The following is a 16,470-nucleotide window of genomic DNA, read 5'->3' as shown; positions in this document are numbered from 1 at the left end:
GCCCCCGCCCGGCCCGTGCCAGGCCGCCTGCGACCGAGTGGGCGCCGCACCGCCCGCGGGGCCCCGCAGACAAACAGACGCCGCCGCCGCCGCCCCGACGGCCGCCCCGCGACGCTGCCGCTGCCGCCGGGCCCCCAAGGCTACCATGAAGAAGGAGGTGTGCTCCGTCGCCTTCCTCAAGGCTGTGTTCGCTGAGTTCCTGGCCACCCTCATCTTCGTCTTCTTTGGCCTGGGCTCGGCCCTCAAGTGGCCTTCGGCGCTGCCCTCCATCCTGCAGATTTCCCTTGCCTTCGGCCTGGCCATAGGCACCCTGGCCCAAGCCCTGGGACCCGTGAGCGGCGGGCACATCAACCCGGCCATCACTCTGGCCCTCTTAGTGGGCAACCAGATCTCGCTGCTCCGAGCGCTCTTCTACGTGGCGGCGCAGCTGGTGGGCGCCATAGCTGGGGCGGGCATCCTGTACTGGTTGGCACCGACCAATGCCCGGGGCAACCTGGCCGTCAACTCGGTGAGTGTCCGCCACCCCGTGGAAGGGTGGGCAGGACCCTGGGGACGTCTCAGACCAGACCCTCCGTGCTCCTCCGTCTTGAGAATGGCTACAGGCCAAAAAGCTGGTGCACAACTTTGGGGTGGGGGGGCGGGCGACCTGTGTCCCCGGGTCGCAGCTTCTCTTCCCACTCCTCCCCCTCCTCTCACACTGCTTGGCCTGTCGCTCCCGTGGCTGCCGCAACATCCCTTCAGTGCGTAGTCTCCCCTATGGGTGCTTGTCAGCCCCTGGGTGCTGTAGCTTTAATGGACGGTCAGACGGCAGTGGCTGGTGACCACGGTCTAGGGTAACCTTGACATCCCCGGCTTCCAATTTACTCGCCAGTCCATGGAGGTGGTCATAGCACAGCAAAGGTCATGGGTTACACCTAGAAGCTATGATGTGACAAGACCCCAGCCCCATACCGGCTCCCCCCTTTCATAGCCCCTGCTCCTGCCCCCTGCTGTCTCCCCATTTTTGCAGCCCTAGATTCAGCCCCCTGTCCCATGTGAACTGGGTTCATTAATTAAACACAGAGGAGGATTTTCTCGGCCATTGTCAAGCCGTGAGTCAGCCACACCGGAGAGACGGGTTTGGGGTTGGCACCAGCAGTGGTCAGGCTCGGATAGGAGGCCAGGGGCTGTTTGCAGTAGGCAAACTGGGCAGCTGCCCACAGGAGGGAGGGTAAATGCCAGCTCATGGGGGCTGGGGATTGGGCAGAGCCGCTGACAGGATGGTGCCCAGGAAAACTCGCTGACACCCTAGCCTCTGGCGACAGGCCTGGCCTTCAGGCTTGTACACACTGAAGGACAGATTCCCCAATGAAGGGCCTGTCTGGCTTGTGCTCCAGGCTTGGCTTGCGAGAGCTTAGGCTCTGGGTGTCCTTGAAGACCAGAGCCTCTCCTGGCTGGCCCTGTCACAGTGCCTGAAGGTTGCGGGGTCCTAACCCAGCTCTCCCCTGCAGCTCAGTAACAGCACGACGCCGGGCAAGGCCATGGTGGTGGAGCTCATCCTGACCTTCCAGCTGGCCCTCTGCGTCTTCTCCTCCACCGACTCTCGGCGCACCAGCCCGGTGGGCTCCCCAGCCTTGTCCATTGGCCTGTCCGTCACCCTGGGCCACCTTGTGGGGGTGAGTAGTGCTGATCAAAGCTAGGGAGTCATGGAGATGAGCAGTGGGGCCCTGAAACACCACCACCTCCGGATGGGTGGGACCCAGCAGAGTTTAAGGCCTGGTCTTGGGGCATCTAGGCTGTAGCCTTACACGCGCACACGCACACACACACACACACACACACACACACACCCTCTCTCAACTGAGAAACCATGTGAGGAAGTGGAAGGGCGGGTGAGGACAGAGACTCCAGCCCAAGCCGAAGCTGAGAGGTCCCGGTTAGGAGTGCGAAGCCTGGGGGTCAGCTGGGCTGTGTGGACGAAGCCTGGGAGCTGGGACACGGCTGGTCCCTGCACTGTGCGACCCTGAGAGAGCCAGAGTTCTGGGGGTGGGGGGGACGGCACCCTCCTTGCTGTGACCCCCTCCCCCCAATCTACCCAGATCTACTTCACCGGCTGCTCCATGAACCCAGCCCGCTCTTTCGGCCCCGCGGTGGTCATGGACCGGTTCAGCTCCTCCCACTGGGTGAGTGTGGGGAAGGCTGGGAACACATAGTGCCCAGGACTGAAGGTCCGGAAGTGACTGGACTTCCTGGACGTTGTGGGCCCAGAACGTGGGGGTTGGCTGTAGAAGGGAGGGCAGCAGGTGCTGGAGCACAGCCGGACGCGGGTGGGCCGGTCACGGCCTCTGCTGAACTGCAGTGGGGATCTGTGGTCCTCTGTGAGGATTCTGTCTGTCCATCTGTGTCCCTGTCCTCTGACGCTGGGAGCGTGTTCTTCTGGAACTGTGTCCTCGGACAGTGTCTCCATACGCCAGCCGGGCTCGGAGCTCCAAAGAGAGGGGCAGCCCGGCTCTGCACCCTGGACGCGTGTGTCCGAGGCTCTGTCTCCTCAGGGTGCCCACTGGCCTCTCTTTCGGGTGGGGCTGGGAAGCTGTCTCTCCTCGGCTCTGCCTCCTCCTCAGAGGCTCTGTGTGTCTGCAATCCACAGCCTTGTCATTCAGCACTGGCTGGCAGTGTCCCTCACGGTGGAAAGTTCTCCTTCCCTCTGCAGACCTTCACGTCCGCCTCCTCTCGGGCCCGCGGGTCTGTGTTCTGGGGAGGATGACTTGTTCCCAGGACCTGGGCTCACCCCAACCCTGTCTTCACAGGTCTTCTGGGTAGGGCCCATCGTTGGGGCCATCCTGGCTGCCATCCTCTATTTCTACTTGCTCTTCCCCTCCTCCCTGAGCCTCAGTGACCGAGTAGCTGTCGTCAAAGGCACGTATGAGCCGGAGGAGGAGGACTGGGAAGAGCATCATCGTAAGGAGCGGAAAAAGACCATAGAGCTGACAGCGCACTGACCGGCTCCGGCAGGGGCCGGCCCCTCGGCGCAGACGGCGAAGAGAGACAGACCTCCACAAAACGGTCCTCTCGGCTGGGGAAGAGGCGCCGGACCCCCGTGCTGCAGATAGGAATGGGAGCAGAAGCCCGTGAGAGGACACTCGGGGGTAGGCCGGGGCCTCTTTGGGATTAGGCGGAATATCTGCTGCAGGCCAGACTTCAGAGACTGTGAACGCAGTGCCAGCCTCAGGCTGCCCGGGACCACATCAGGGGAGGCGGCCTATCTCACCCAGCCAACCTCTCAAGTGCCAAAGCCAGCCCCCCGGTGGGCAGGGGAACATTTCCCTGAGCTCCTCAGCAGAGAGATGATTCAGTGTATGCCATCTTATCTATTTCTGGCGAAGGGGTGGGGGTGGGGGGCGCTGCTGGTATTTGCACTGGGTGTTCCCCAATAAACCACCCATCTTCATATTCCGCCTTTGTCTCCCTCCAGAAGCCTCTTGGGACAGCGGCCTATCAGGGACCCCCCTTTGTAATGCCCACCCTCACACATGTGCACAAGAGGGTACTAAAAAGGCCACGAGGCAAGTCCTCTGAAAAGAAAGGGAAACTGAGGCTAGAGGAGGCTGAGAGGACCAGAGAGCTGCGGTGGGGTGAGGGGGAGACCAAATGCAGAAACAGAGGGGACCAGGAGAGGGCTGAGGGCCAAGAAGAAGGTCTAGATCCAAGTCACGTGTCCCCCATCCCCTCAGCGAGGTCAAGTCCCTGCCACGTGAGGAGGGCCTGCGAGTGTGGGCAGGGTGGGGAGTGGATCAGCCACAGCCCCTTGAGATTCCAAAGGGATGACGGCCAGGTTCAGTCCCGAGAGTCCTCGCCTGGAGCTAGCCCTCTGGGTCTCCCAAGCTGTGTTGGGAGCCTGTGCTGAGGGTACAGCGCCGTTCATCCGCTCACCCAGCTCCGCCTCCCCAGGCCTTCTCTCCTCTGCCCTTGTGATGCCCCTCGTCACACCCGTCACACCCTCCTCCCCTCCTGTCCTGTCCTTGCCTTGCTTGTCCAGTCGCCCACGACACTCAGGAAACTTCTGAGCCTCCACTGCTAACCTGTAAAATGGGTCACACCCTTTCTCCTCACCGGGGAATGAGGAACCAGATGAGCTGAAGGGGAGAGGTGCTGGTACCCACTGCTTCTCCGTGAGGAACAGGGTAAAGACACGAGCAGCTCAGGACCCAGCCCAGAGGCGTGGTTAAGGAGTCCAGAGTGGAAACTGGCCACTGGCATCCAATTTATTTTATTTCATTTTTATTATTATGATGTTTTACTTTTCTGGTTTTTCGACACAAGGGTTCTCTGTGTAGCCCCAGCTGTGCTGCAACGTGCTCTGTAGATCGGGCTGGCCTCGAACTCAGGTCTGCCTGCTTCTGCCTCCCAAGTGCTGAGAGACTGAAGGCTGCACCACCATCGCCAGGCCCCACGTCCGAGTCTTGCTGCAACTGCAGTGGTGAATCCTTCAGTTGGGATGTATTTAGCCGCCATACAGTTGCCCTGAGGAGAGAATGTGATCACGACTGAGGGTTAGACACCAGGAAGGACAGCACCTCTGAGAGGTGAGCCGGGAGCTCTGCTCTGTAGCTGCTGCCAGGCTCTCCCTCACTCCTCAGCTTTGCCTCAGAAGAGCGTCGGGAAGAAGCTACAGACCCAGACCGGGGCCAGGCCATCCAGGCCTCCTCCGGAACAGCGGGGGTCAGAGGGCAGTGAAGACTGCTGGACCCACGCCTACCTGCCCCACCCACAGGCGTTTCCACTCAACACCAAGCAGAGAGAGGGGAGGACACCTGTCCCGCCGGTGCCAGCTCTGGCCAGCAGGGGGCAGACTTGCCCAGCAAATACATAGTCGCCACTTGTCAGGCACTGCGCTCTGGCCAGGCAGAATCAAGAGCACAAAAGGTGTCTCAGGCTTAGGTCCCTGAGGCCACCGGGGAGCAGCCCCTCACTAGCCCACACACCTCACTGGCCAGGAGGAGATTCACAAGAGAACAGCCTCACTCCTGCTTCCAGATTTACACCCCTCTCTCAAAGGGACCCCAAGGGGTGTGTGACAGGATGCACAGGGGCCCTGCGAGGGGCACAGTTTCAGCACGGGTGGAACATCTAGCCACAGGGATTTACACACAGGTCTGCAGCTTCCTGCAGGCGGCATCTTCCCTGGCATCGGGTGAGGACGCCACAAGAGCTTTGGACTGGTTGCTGTGGTTGGGCCATTTGGCCAGCAGGGGGCACTGTGGACCTGCAAGTGATGGTCCATGGCCTGACAAAGACCCATGCCAGCACACTCTAATCCTGCACACCTCTGGGGCTCCCAGCCCTGGCAGTGGCTGTTAGCTATGCTTAAAGGGGTTATATCTCCCCTGTGTGTCCCCCTCTCCCGGCGTGGACGCGCTCATTCCAGAGGTGCGGAGCCTCGGCGTTGCCGCGCCCCCCCCCCCCCGCCCCGGGCCACCACGCCCGTCAAGGCACACACACGCCCTGTCAGCCCCCTGACACACTCCTCTGCCAGAAGACGGAATTCGAGAAGAGCCGGGGTCCTTCATTTGAAGACTGTCCCCCGTCCGCCACCTGTTCCTCCCTCCAGAAGCTGCCAGTCTCCATCGGGGGTAGGGGGAAGACGAGGTGCTGTGATGGAGGAGACAGGGTAGAGCTGAACTCGGACAGTGGTGGGCAGGGTGGATGGGCAGGAGGAAGGATGTGGGGGAGGATCTCATCGTAGGTCCTGTCCCCCTCCCCGGTCAAGGGTGAACAAGCCCATCTCCTCGACCTGGCTGCCTGCCAGTGTTCCGTTGGAGTCTGGGGGTGGGGGTGGCACAGAAAGTGTCTCGAACCCCTTCCTTCCGGTTAGGCTGTTGTGTCTTGCTGGCCTTGCCTCCTCAGGGCTGAGAAGGCTTCAGTGGAGAACACTTCTAGAAAGAGCAGCAGGCTTCCAGCTGTGGGGCCCAGGTCAAAAGACTTCTGAGCATGAGTGAGCTCAAAGCTGTCCAGGCCCAGGACGGTGCTGGTTGGGGCAGGAAAAACAGGAACCGGGCAATGCCTGCCTGCCCTCGGGGGCTGAAAGACCTTGTCCCAGGCTGAGCAGATCCTGCCAAAGAGGCTCTGTCCTCCATGATCTTGGGAATGAAACCCTCAGCGCACTTAGTGCCCTTTGGCTTCCAAAACTGGAGCAGGGCCGCAGGTAGCCTTGGTCCCAACCTGCCAGAGAGGTCAAGACCCTTCTCACTCCAGCTAATCCACTGCCGCCATGTCCTGGAGGCCAGTGAGTGCCATCTAACAGCCTTTCTGACTAGAGACACTTCTGAGGTGTCTGCAGGCACTTCTCCCTGGCACGTGGGGACACAGCCGATTACAAGCAGGGTGCTGAGATCCCAGAAGCCAAGAGGTTGGTGAGGAGCAATGGACACGTAGGCACAGCCAAGGCTCCTGCTCCCCTTACCCAAAGCTCTCCGTGCAGGCACCGCTGCTGTTAGTACTCGTCCCAAGCCAGGCTAGGTCAGATACGGGGGCTGGTAAAGCCCATCCTACCAGGCCCAACCCAGGAGAGGGCTCAGAAGCTCATTAAAGGACACTGGATGTTGTGAAAAAGACAGAACATGGGGGAGGGGGATGCAGGAGGAAGCAATTCCTCCTTGCAGGTGGCCTGGCTTTCTGGGTAGGATGGGGGGATCCCCAGTTCCAGGAAGACATAGGGGTGGAGGAGCTAGTGCAGAGAGGGGAGGGCTGAAGAATGGGAGAGATAGACAGGGGGCAGCTCCGTGAGAAAGACATCTGTGCCCAGCCTGATGGCCTGAGTTCAAGGCCTAGGACCTATGTGGTAGGAAAGAATGGGCTCTTGAAAGCTGTCCTCTGAATGCTGTTACATGCACATAGTCATACACACAATAAAATGAGAATGTAAAATAATAATAATAATTTCTAAGAATGGGAGAGAGTGGCCGGGTGGTGGTGGCACACACCTTTAATCCCAGCACTCGGGAGGTAAAGGCAAAAGTTCAAGGCCAGCCTGGTCTACAGAGTGAATTCACGAAGAGCCAGGGCTACACAGAGAAACCCTGTCTTGAAAAAACAAAGAAGGAGAGAACCTTCCGGGCCAGTGGACCAGCGGAAGGATCACTTAGCAGGGCTTTGGTTCCTGATGAGGCCAGGGGGAGCACGGCATGCCTGGCCTGGCATGGTCAGCCCAGGGGTCAAGGGTGTGCTGTCTAGCATATAAGAGACCAGAACCGACTCCAGGCTGGCCTTTCCAACAATCCTCATCATCCGGCTGTGCCACGGAGGTAAGGAGCTGGGGGAGGTGGGAATGAGAGGCTCCGACGAGACACAGGCCTCCCATGATGGCTGTGCCCGCACGGTACCCCGTCCCACCAGCCTGGCAACGCAGAGCAGGCAGCGAGGTGTGGATGAGAATGAGAGGGGAGCACCGGAGAGGATGGGGACCAGAGGCGGGCCTTGGCAAGAGTGTGCTGTGCCCAGTGAGAAAGCGGGTTCCTTGAGGAGAGAAAGGGAAAGCCAGGACAGCTGGAAGAACAGAGCGGGGGAGGGAAGGGATTTGACTGGGACAAGGGAGGGTAGAGCCCGAGGGGCGGGAGGGAGGCCACGGGTCGGCAGGCTGACCGCAGCCACCAGGACAGCCACCGCTGCCACTATTGAGTACCTAGCGTAGCCCATCCCCATGAAAGACGCTGGCTGTGGGGTGAACAGAATGTGGTTCCTTCCCCGAGGGCTCACCAGCTGGAGGGGAGACACATTAACGCCATGGCGATACGGTGATACTCGCCTGTGGGAATGCCTGGCTATGCTGACAACAGAGATGTCCGTATCCAGGACAGAAGTAGGTGACACTGGACGCTGTCCTCAGGGGTGGGTTAGGAGGTGCCCAGACACAGAGAGCAGTGAGGACTCTCCAAGAAGAGGAAGGAGGGTCTGGAGATGGCAGCGTGCTCATCCCGGGACACCAAGGGAGGCTGGACGAAAGGGACCCCAGAGGACCTTGTCCTTTGGGCCTGCAGCTCCAAAGAGCACAGCCTAGCAGAGGCTCCGGCAGTACATTTTTGAAATGTCATTCAGACTGCAGTGTGGAGAACTGACCAGAGCAAAGTGAGGGCACAGGCTGGCTGATGGCTGCGGGTGGCAGGAGGATGGTGCAGCCCCGATGCCCGCAGGATTCAGAACCAGCAGGGCTAGATGCATTTCCTGGGGTAAGGAGTCAAGGACACTTCCTAGGGGCCACCAGCTGGAGAAAAGAGGAGTGGGAGGAAGGGAAGGTTGAGGCAGACTCTGAGGAGCCTGTGGACAGAGGGGGCATGGTGGGCATCCGTGGGCAGGCAGGGCAGGGTGGGGCGTGGGTATTGTTTGGACAGCTTCACAGAGGGAACACCCCTTGAGAAAACGCCTCCTCCTATTGCTAGGGGACAGTGGGATAAAGTCTAGGCACAGGTGACGGTTTAGGACGAACATAGCCACAAAGGTAGATAAGCCATCTGATTTAATAAATCACAGGAATGAGGGGAGGGGGTTCCCGAGAGGTAGACAGATGGAGAGCCAGGGCTGTGAAGGGGGTGAGAGAAGGTCCAGAGGCTGGAACTGAGGAAGAGTCTAGGGAAATGCCCACTGGCGGATAGGTCAGGACTTCTTTTCAGGACCTCATGCTGCAGCTGGCACAGTTTGAGTGACTATGTGGCCAAGCCCAGCTTCGAGTCCCCTTCCACACAGCCAGGACCAGGTGGTCCTCAGGAAAGCTGACACCTGAGACCCGGCAGTGACGTTTTAGGTGGGAAAGGTGGAAAGAACTTAATTTCCCACCTAGGCTGGGGGGGTATGGAATACACTCCACCTCTTCAGGCCAGGCATTTAGGTCACAACACCCCGCAGCAGGCTTGGGCTTGGGGTTCTCAGCGATCTTGCTGTCTCTAGGCTGACATTAGGGACCTGGCGAGTGTCCAGCTCTCAGTGGACAGTGCTTGGCTGTCCCGGGAGGCTCCAGCTCAGTGCCCAGCGCTGCCCCCTGACCGGTCTGGGCCCCTCCTGTCAGGTGAGCCCAAACTGGAGCAGGCACGTGAGCACCCTCCCACCCCCAGACACCCATAATCCCAGCAGCGGGCTCCCCACCAGTCTGAGCAGCTTGCTCCTAGGGACAGCAGGGTGCTGGGGGCGCCCTAGCTGGGCTCCTGAGCCACCACAGAAAGGGGGGACAGCAGAGAAGGTGCAGACCTGAAGGAGAGGGAGACATGGAGGCAGTGCTGTGCAGCAGGGTGAAGCTGCTGGCCGGCAGGCTCTGGACGGCCATCAGCAAGGCTCTGTTTGCCGAGTTCCTGGCCACGGGGCTGTACGTGTTCTTTGGTGTGGGCTCCGTCCTGCCCTGGCCTGTGGCGCTCCCGTCTGTGCTGCAGATTGCCATCACCTTCAACCTGGCCACGGCCACGGCCGTGCAGATCTCCTGGAAGACCAGCGGTGCCCATGCCAATCCTGCCGTGACCCTGGCCTACCTCGTGGGCTCCTACATCTCTCTGCCCCGAGCCGTGGCCTACATAGCTGCTCAGCTGGCAGGGGCCACCGTTGGCGCAGCTCTCCTCTACGGGGTGACTCCGGGAGGTGTCCGAGAGACCCTGGGGGTCAACGTGGTAGGTACAAAGGGGCTCGGGCATGCGGCAGGCCACAGGGCACCTGAGAGAGTCAGGTGGTCGGGGTGGGAGGCCAGACAGGAGGAGAGGTGGCAGGGAGGGGGAATCCATGAGGCCACGCAGGTGCAGGGCCCCAGAGGAGTGGCCTTCAGCATTTGCCTAGGCCGGGCAGAAGTGGAAACATGGTATAATGAACACTTGGGGCAGGAAAAGGCTTTACAAAGTGTGTGTTGTGTATGTGGCGGGGGGGATCAGAAGGACCGGGCAGCTAAGGGTTGGCGAGGCCGAGTGGGGCCGGGTTGGGGCAGAGGGCCCTATGTGCTCCGGTTTTACTGGGCGTGGCCTGCCCTGCCATTTTCCCAGTGTCCTAGGGCCTGCTTCACTCCCCTCCATCATCTTTGCTCCACCTGCCTCTACCCCCTCCCACGGGCCTCCCGAATTCTACCCTCACGCTTTGTCATTCCTTTACCTTGGTGTCAAGCCCTGGATGGCAGGCCTCAGTGTGTAGGGGGGCGGGGGAGGGGCCAGGGGCTTCCACGGGGAGCAGCCTTCTGCGTGTGACGTGAGCTGGCCGCACAGACCTCCTGAGCTTCTGACCCTTCATACCCGAGGAGACGAGGCCCGGGAGCCTCGCCATCCCGTGCTCGGAGTCCGTGGCCACTCCTGTGTAACCCTCTCTGCCAAGGTTCACAACAGCACCTCAATCGGCCAGGCAGTGGCCGTGGAGCTGGTCCTGACGCTGCAGCTCGTGCTCTGTGTCTTCGCCTCCACGGACAGTCGGCAGACCTTGGGGTCCCCAGCCGCCATGATCGGGACGTCTGTGGCACTGGGCCACCTCATTGGGGTAAGGGACAAAGCAGGACATGCTGGCGCCATCCCCGGGGGAAGCTGCAGCACCCCAAAGGTCAGGAAGTGTCTCTCCCCGGGGCCCTCGTGCCCCATGACTGAGGGCGTGCCCTGGAATACAGGGGAGTGTCTGAGCTAGAGCAGAGGGGAATGTCCTTCTCCAGACTGCTTCAAACCTCCTCATACTCCCCCCGCCCACTTCCTCCCCAGATCTACTTCACCGGCTGCTCAATGAACCCAGCTCGCTCCTTTGGTCCTGCCGTCATTGTTGGCAAGTTCGCAGTCCACTGGGTGAGGACCCCCACGGGTATAGCCTGGGGTTGTGGGGATGGCCTGGGGTTGTGGGGGACCTAGCAGAGGGATAGAGATATCAGGTTTTCCCCGTCAGGAATCCAAGCAGAGTTAGATAAACCACTTCCTGCCCCCAGGCTAGTCAGGCCACCCAGGAGGGCAGATTTCCCCACTTTCAAAAAGCCAAGGTGAGCTCCCAGTGCCTGCCAGCTCGTCTCAGCTCCAACATCCTGCAGAACCCAGGCACCCAAATGGACCAGGGCAGGAGCTGCAGCCTTGGCCCAGGCTTCAGGTTCCGGCTGTTTCCATCTTCACTTTCTCCAGCTGGACCAATTTTCAAACTTGAATAAAGAAAAAGACAAACAGAAATAGACCACACAGAGGCAGAGACAGAAACAGCAATAGTCAGAGCTAAAACAGGAGAGGTGAGAGGAGAGAGGCAGGAGTGGGTGAGCAGACTGGAGCCCCGGCTCTGCCCGCACCCTCCAGGCGCCCCTGCAAGGAAGGGGAGGTTCCTCGCCCTTCCTCACAGCGCCCAGGCTCCTGCCCTGTAGGCATTTGTGAATCCCTGGGGCCAGGTTGGGGGCAGGGAACAGGAAGGGTTCCGAACCCCCATGTGCTGCTGAGAGCTCACACCTAGTCTGTCTCCTCAGATCTTCTGGGTGGGACCCCTCACAGGGGCCGTCCTGGCTTCGCTTATCTACAACTTCATCCTGTTCCCTGACACCAAGACCGTATCGCAGCGACTGGCCATCCTCGTGGGCACCACAAAGGTGGAGAAAGTGGTAGGTGTGGAGCCACAGAAGAAAGAATCCCAGACGAACTCAGAGGACACAGAAGTGAGCGTGTGACACACAGCTCCTGGCCCCTCGGGCTTCCAGGGCAGCAGGCCTTGTGTGAGGCGTCCCTGGTGTGTGGGGGGATCAGGAGGCCTGGTCACGTGTTCTAACAGTGGGTACCGATCTCTATCCCTGATGGAACACTTGGTTCTTTTTTTTTTTTTTTTTTTTTTTTTTCTTTTTTCCTCTCTTGAGATCCATGGAGCAGGCTGACCTCATAGTCACAATCTCCCCCTTTGGGATAGCTGGGACATAGGCGCTCCACCATGACTGGCTTCTGCATCCGTACACAGAAAAAATCCAGGCTTATGGTGTTTTCCTTTTTCTTTCTTTCAGCGTTTGAATTTTTACACACAAAGCAATGTGCTTCGTGGGTCCTTTTCATTCTTTGCTTTTGTCCATCTTCTCCCTGGCTCCCCTCCCTTGCCTATGGGACATGTTTAGCTCCTCCCCTCCTCCCTGTGGGTCCTCCACTTCTGCTTCACGTCATATGTATTCTATTGCCCTCTTCCTACTTCCCCAGCAACCTCCCCCAGCCCTCCTCCCCACAGCACCTTCTTCTCCCTCTCGTGGTTCTGTTTCTAGATTCATAACCTGTTTCCACTTTTTAAAAGTAGGAGTAAAAGTAGGCAGACACACAGCAGGAGTCCAGTGGGCGTCCCGGGCCTCTGGAGCCCCGTCTTGGGGAAAGGGGAATTGGTGCCCAAATAGCCATTGTGCTTGGACTCTGACAAGGAAACTTCAGAACCCCAAACTTTCCCAATGAGGAGAGGGAAACACTGGTCCTGGGGCAGTCTGAGCATCTCGCAGGGTTTCCCTCATCTAGGTGTGGTTGGGGCTCTGTCAGACCGGGGTTCCCAAGGACAGAGACGGCTCTTCCAAAGGGGCTTCATTCCTACCTCCTGAATGCTCAGGAAAGTCCCTCCCTGACAAGCTGACACAGAGGAACCTTCTAAGGGTTAGGAAGGTAGACCTGGCCAGATGGCCCTGCCCCAGGCTAGTCACCCGAAGCCTCCACCTGCTGTACTCAGCCTGTGTCCTGGGCCGGAAGCCCCTGAAGTCTGATCTCAGCATTCTGGGTCCCAGAGAAGCTGTTTAGTCCTGTTAGATGCCAGACCACGGGATGGCCCAGAAAATGGAGAGTAGATGTTCAGTGCCTCTGAAAGGCCCTGGGAGTTGATTTGTTTTTGCTAAATGTTGAAGGCTGCCTTACTACTCTGCCTAGGACAGAAGGTTGGCGGGGGAGGGGGGAGGAGGAGAAGGGGGTGTTGGGACCCTGTCTGGATTTCATCTTATCTGATGTAAAATGGGCACACTCCTCCCACTGGGAGCGCTGTGGCAACAATGAGTTAGAAAATGCTTTGGGAAGTTAAATGCTGGTAGAACGACTCCAATAAATGATGATTATTGTTGCGGTTATTGTAATTATTGGGTTTGAATACAATTGCTGTTGGTAATAGGAAGGGGGGAGGGGAAAGGGTTGAGAGGGAAGGGAGCGAAAGCAGGTTCTGCTGTCTCTCACTGGGTCAGCTTACCCAGAACCCTTCCTCCTTCTCTCTGAGCTCTACTGACCTGGGAGCTTTGTGGGGGTGGGGCTCTGGGAGGGACCCTGGAATGAGGAGATAAGCCAACTCAAGTCAGTTCTCATCTCTATGGCATCCATCACCATGGCACCCTGAGATGCAGCAGCCAAATCCATTAAAAAAAAGAGACGAGTGATGAGTTCTTTCCACATCCTCCAGGGGGCCAGGAAGGCGGGGGGGGGGGGGCTGCCCAAGTCTTTCAAGGGTAGGCTGATGGACTCAACCTGCGACCGCAGCAGTGGCCGGTGGCCGTGGCCCAGCACCTGTGTTCCGCATTCAGTGGTATCACTAAGGCTGAGTGCTAGCCGAGCCTCTCCAAGCTGAGAGACTTCTTGCTTCTTGTGCCCTTTAATAAGCAGGGACAGCCATGTGCGCATGCTTGTGTGTGTGTGTGTCCATCTGTGTACAAGTGTGTGAACAGAGGACATGACTGACTTGCCAAAGGTCACTGGAATCCATTGCCTAGAGCCCTAAGGTCTCACTAGCTCCAGATAAGAACTTTCTGAAATAGAGCTCCATGGGTCTCACCATGCTGCAGCCGGGGAAGGAGGAGGCAGGGGCTAGGGGCTCATGGCAGGAGATTCTGCAGCAGGCTCTTAAGCCTCTTGACAAATTATGTCTGTGCCCCCAGAGCCAAGCACACCCTGGGTGCTCAATACAGGTTTGATGAATTGACTGACTGAGGCTGGGTGGCTGGGGAGGGAGAGGAGGCAGGAACTGATCAAGAAGAGGAAAATTCAGAACTTGAGGCTCCGAATGAGCCAAAATGACAGCAGCTGAGAGGCTTCTGCTTCCATGAAGGGCTGGGAAGAGAGTGGTAGCCAGCGTGCCCGCCCCTCCCCCACCAAGCAGCATTGGCAATCCAAGAATTTCCTGTGCGAAGCAGGAAAGTCCTTGTGCTCACAGATAAGCCCCAGGGGAACCAGGACTGCTAAACACACAGGCTTGTTCCTTCAAAGAGGTGGATGCAGCCAGGTGGTGGCTCTAATCCCAGCACTGAGGAGGCAGAGGCAGGCAGCCCTCTGAGTTCAAGGCCAGCCTGGTATCCAGAGTAGCCAGGGCTACACAGAGAAACCCTGTCTCGAAAATCGAAAGACCAAAAAGAAGAAGAAGAAAAGGAGGGATGTATAACCTGCTATCGGCCAGGAGCCTGGGAGTGGAAATGGATAACAGCCTCGTGACCTTTGAACTATTTTGAACTCTCTGTGCAGCGGGCCAGACCACACCGGATCTTCCCCCAGATCCTATCACAAACTTGTTAGTCTTCAGAGCCCATCTTTATGGAGTGTGTCAGACTCCTGTAGTATGAGCCAACACCAGCTCCTATGTCCTGTGGAACAGAACTGCCTTCCTGCCTCCCACAGGTGGTTATGCTGCTGGCCAGGGTGGTCACAGAGATCACCAAAATGACCAAAAAGAGCAAGGGGGTGGCTTGCCGGAGAGCTGGGAACCATTTTCATGGACAGTCCTTCAGCAGCCCTTCTGCAGAGAGGGTCTGGAGCAAGGGAGGGTCTTACCGAGAAATGAGGAACCGGAATCAGGTTATGGCTAAAGAGCCAGAATAAGTGAGCAAAGGTCACAGTCTCCTTTGCAGACTCTGCTAGGACATAGGCCATCTGGTGAGGGAAGAGCTGGCCTTCGGCGCTCCAGATCTCGGCCGCTCCAGCTGGAGAAGTAGGCCTCACCGCCACAGTCCCTAGGGCTGGCTAGGGACAAAAGGTCTGGGAAGGACAGAGGCCCACCAGGCAGGCCGTCAGTGTGCAGCCCCTGTCTCTCATTTGTCAGGGGAAGTTTTTAATTAATGGTGTGTAATCTGATCTGGCCCTTCTTCCCGCTGAGTACCGCTTTCAATCAGCCGAGCCATCTGCAGTGGCAATTCATAATTCTCTCGAAGGGGAGGGGCACGCGGGATGGGTGCCTTGGTGATTAATACAATTAGCCTTTTATGTTCATGATTGTCTTAGCAGGAGCAGATGATGTGAGCCCAGAGCCCAGGCAGTTACTTCCGATTGGCTGGCAGGAAGCCCCTTCCCCCCCACTCCCCATTGGTCTTTAACCCACCACTTCAGGTATAAGGAGGACAGGCCTCATCTGGGACCATGCTTTGCAAGGCAGGAAAGCACAGAGGTGGGCTAGGCTCTGGCACACGGTTGGTCCCCTGGTCTGAGGGAAGAGACTAGCTTTCCAGAAGTCACTTTGGCTTACGAGATTCTTGTGTCGAAGCTGAAGGAAAGAAGGCTGAGCGCTTGCCTCGTGTGCAAAGCCCAGGGTTTGAAGTCCCGCACCACATAAATGTGACGCGGTGGCATATGTCTGTAACCTTAGCACCCAGGAGACGGGGACTGGAGGGCCAGAGGTTGGTTTGAGACAGGGTCTTACTCTGTAACCCTATCTGGCCTTGAACTTGAGACACGTCCTGTCTCAGCTTCCCAGGAGATTGTCAGCTTGAACTTTTTGGGTCACAGAGTCATTTCCTCCTCCAGAACTCAGCAGGGAAGAGACAGCTGGGAGAGCTACAGGAGTTCTGTTCTTCCACAGGTGACACAGATCTCACAGCCCCTGTCACCACCGTGGTAGACGCCATTTCACCCACGTGAGCACGGCTGCTTCCTGTGTGGTTCCAGGGAAAGCCAGGGCTGTTGCTAAGGAAGACACTGCCTCTTTTCCACACCCTGGGTTTAGCCAAGCTCTCTCTCTCTCTCTCTCTCTCTCTCTCTCTGAGTGTGTGTGTGTGTGTGTGTGTGTGTGTGTGTGTTCCTGGAAGTGAAATATGCTCCAAAGGTGAAAAGTCACCCACAAGAGGAGAAATAAAGCAATAGTGGCCTTCTCCGCACACTGGAGAGACGGTGGCTGGGAGAGCTGACGTGGGCGAGCTTCGAGAATGAAGAAGACTGGGCGCAAGTGACAAGGAGGGCTCGGAGGATGTGAACTTCACGTGAAAGCAGACAAAGGACTTGGATGTGGTGCGGCACACCTGTAGTCCTAATACTCCAGGGACTGAGGCAGGAGGATATTCATGAGCTCCAGGCCAACCTGAGCAATTATAGTCGTGTCTCAACTACATCAAGCCTCACACTCGTTTAAAAGAGAGAGAGAGAGAGAGAGAGAGAGAGAGAGAGAGCCTCTGGGTGCCGCTGAGCTGGACTTGCTATTGGTGGCGACCTGGAGGACTGGGAGGTAAAGTGGAAAGCGCCGAACACGCAGCCGGAGGAGGGCTGGCTGCACCATGGAGGCCGCCAGCGCAGTGCCCACATACGCCTGCCATATGGAACCCCAGCCCTGCGTGTG

The 16,470-nt window shown here is 58.3% G+C and overlaps 2 protein-coding genes across 2 annotated transcripts; both read left to right on the top strand.

Moving 5' to 3' along the window:
* On the top strand, positions 1-3,429 carry Aqp5 (aquaporin 5). The gene is made up of 4 exons (XM_021634980.2): positions 1-508; positions 1,491-1,655; positions 2,079-2,162; positions 2,787-3,429. Exons 1-4 carry the CDS (start codon positions 146-148, stop codon positions 2,976-2,978), a joined length of 804 nt encoding a protein of 267 aa, XP_021490655.2. The 5' UTR covers positions 1-145; the 3' UTR covers positions 2,979-3,429.
* A 5,465-nt stretch (positions 3,430-8,894) lies between these two features.
* Aqp6 (aquaporin 6) lies at positions 8,895-13,011 on the top strand. The gene is made up of 4 exons (XM_021634915.2): positions 8,895-9,623; positions 10,309-10,467; positions 10,680-10,760; positions 11,414-13,011. The coding sequence occupies exons 1-4, from the start codon at positions 9,231-9,233 to the stop codon at positions 11,609-11,611; spliced, it is 831 nt and encodes a 276-aa protein (XP_021490590.1). The 5' UTR covers positions 8,895-9,230; the 3' UTR covers positions 11,612-13,011.
* Positions 13,012-16,470: the final 3,459 nt, after the last annotated feature.

Source organism: Meriones unguiculatus, chromosome 8, assembly GCF_030254825.1.
Source record: "Meriones unguiculatus strain TT.TT164.6M chromosome 8, Bangor_MerUng_6.1, whole genome shotgun sequence".
In the NCBI taxonomy this organism is placed as follows: domain Eukaryota; kingdom Metazoa; phylum Chordata; class Mammalia; order Rodentia; family Muridae; genus Meriones; species Meriones unguiculatus.
This window is presented reverse-complemented; position numbering and strand designations above follow the sequence as displayed.

Coding starts and splice junctions, on each gene's coding strand:
- Aqp5 (XM_021634980.2), top strand. CDS start 146: ATGAAGAAGGAGGTGTGCTCCGTCGCCTTCCTCAAGGCTGTGTTCGCT. Junction 1,656..2,078: donor CCCTGGGCCACCTTGTGGGG/GTGAGTAGTGCT, acceptor CAATCTACCCAG/ATCTACTTCACCGGCTGCTC. Junction 2,163..2,786: donor GGTTCAGCTCCTCCCACTGG/GTGAGTGTGGGG, acceptor CTGTCTTCACAG/GTCTTCTGGGTAGGGCCCAT.
- Aqp6 (XM_021634915.2), top strand. CDS start 9,231: ATGGAGGCAGTGCTGTGCAGCAGGGTGAAGCTGCTGGCCGGCAGGCTC. Junction 10,468..10,679: donor CACTGGGCCACCTCATTGGG/GTAAGGGACAAA, acceptor CTTCCTCCCCAG/ATCTACTTCACCGGCTGCTC. Junction 10,761..11,413: donor GCAAGTTCGCAGTCCACTGG/GTGAGGACCCCC, acceptor CTGTCTCCTCAG/ATCTTCTGGGTGGGACCCCT.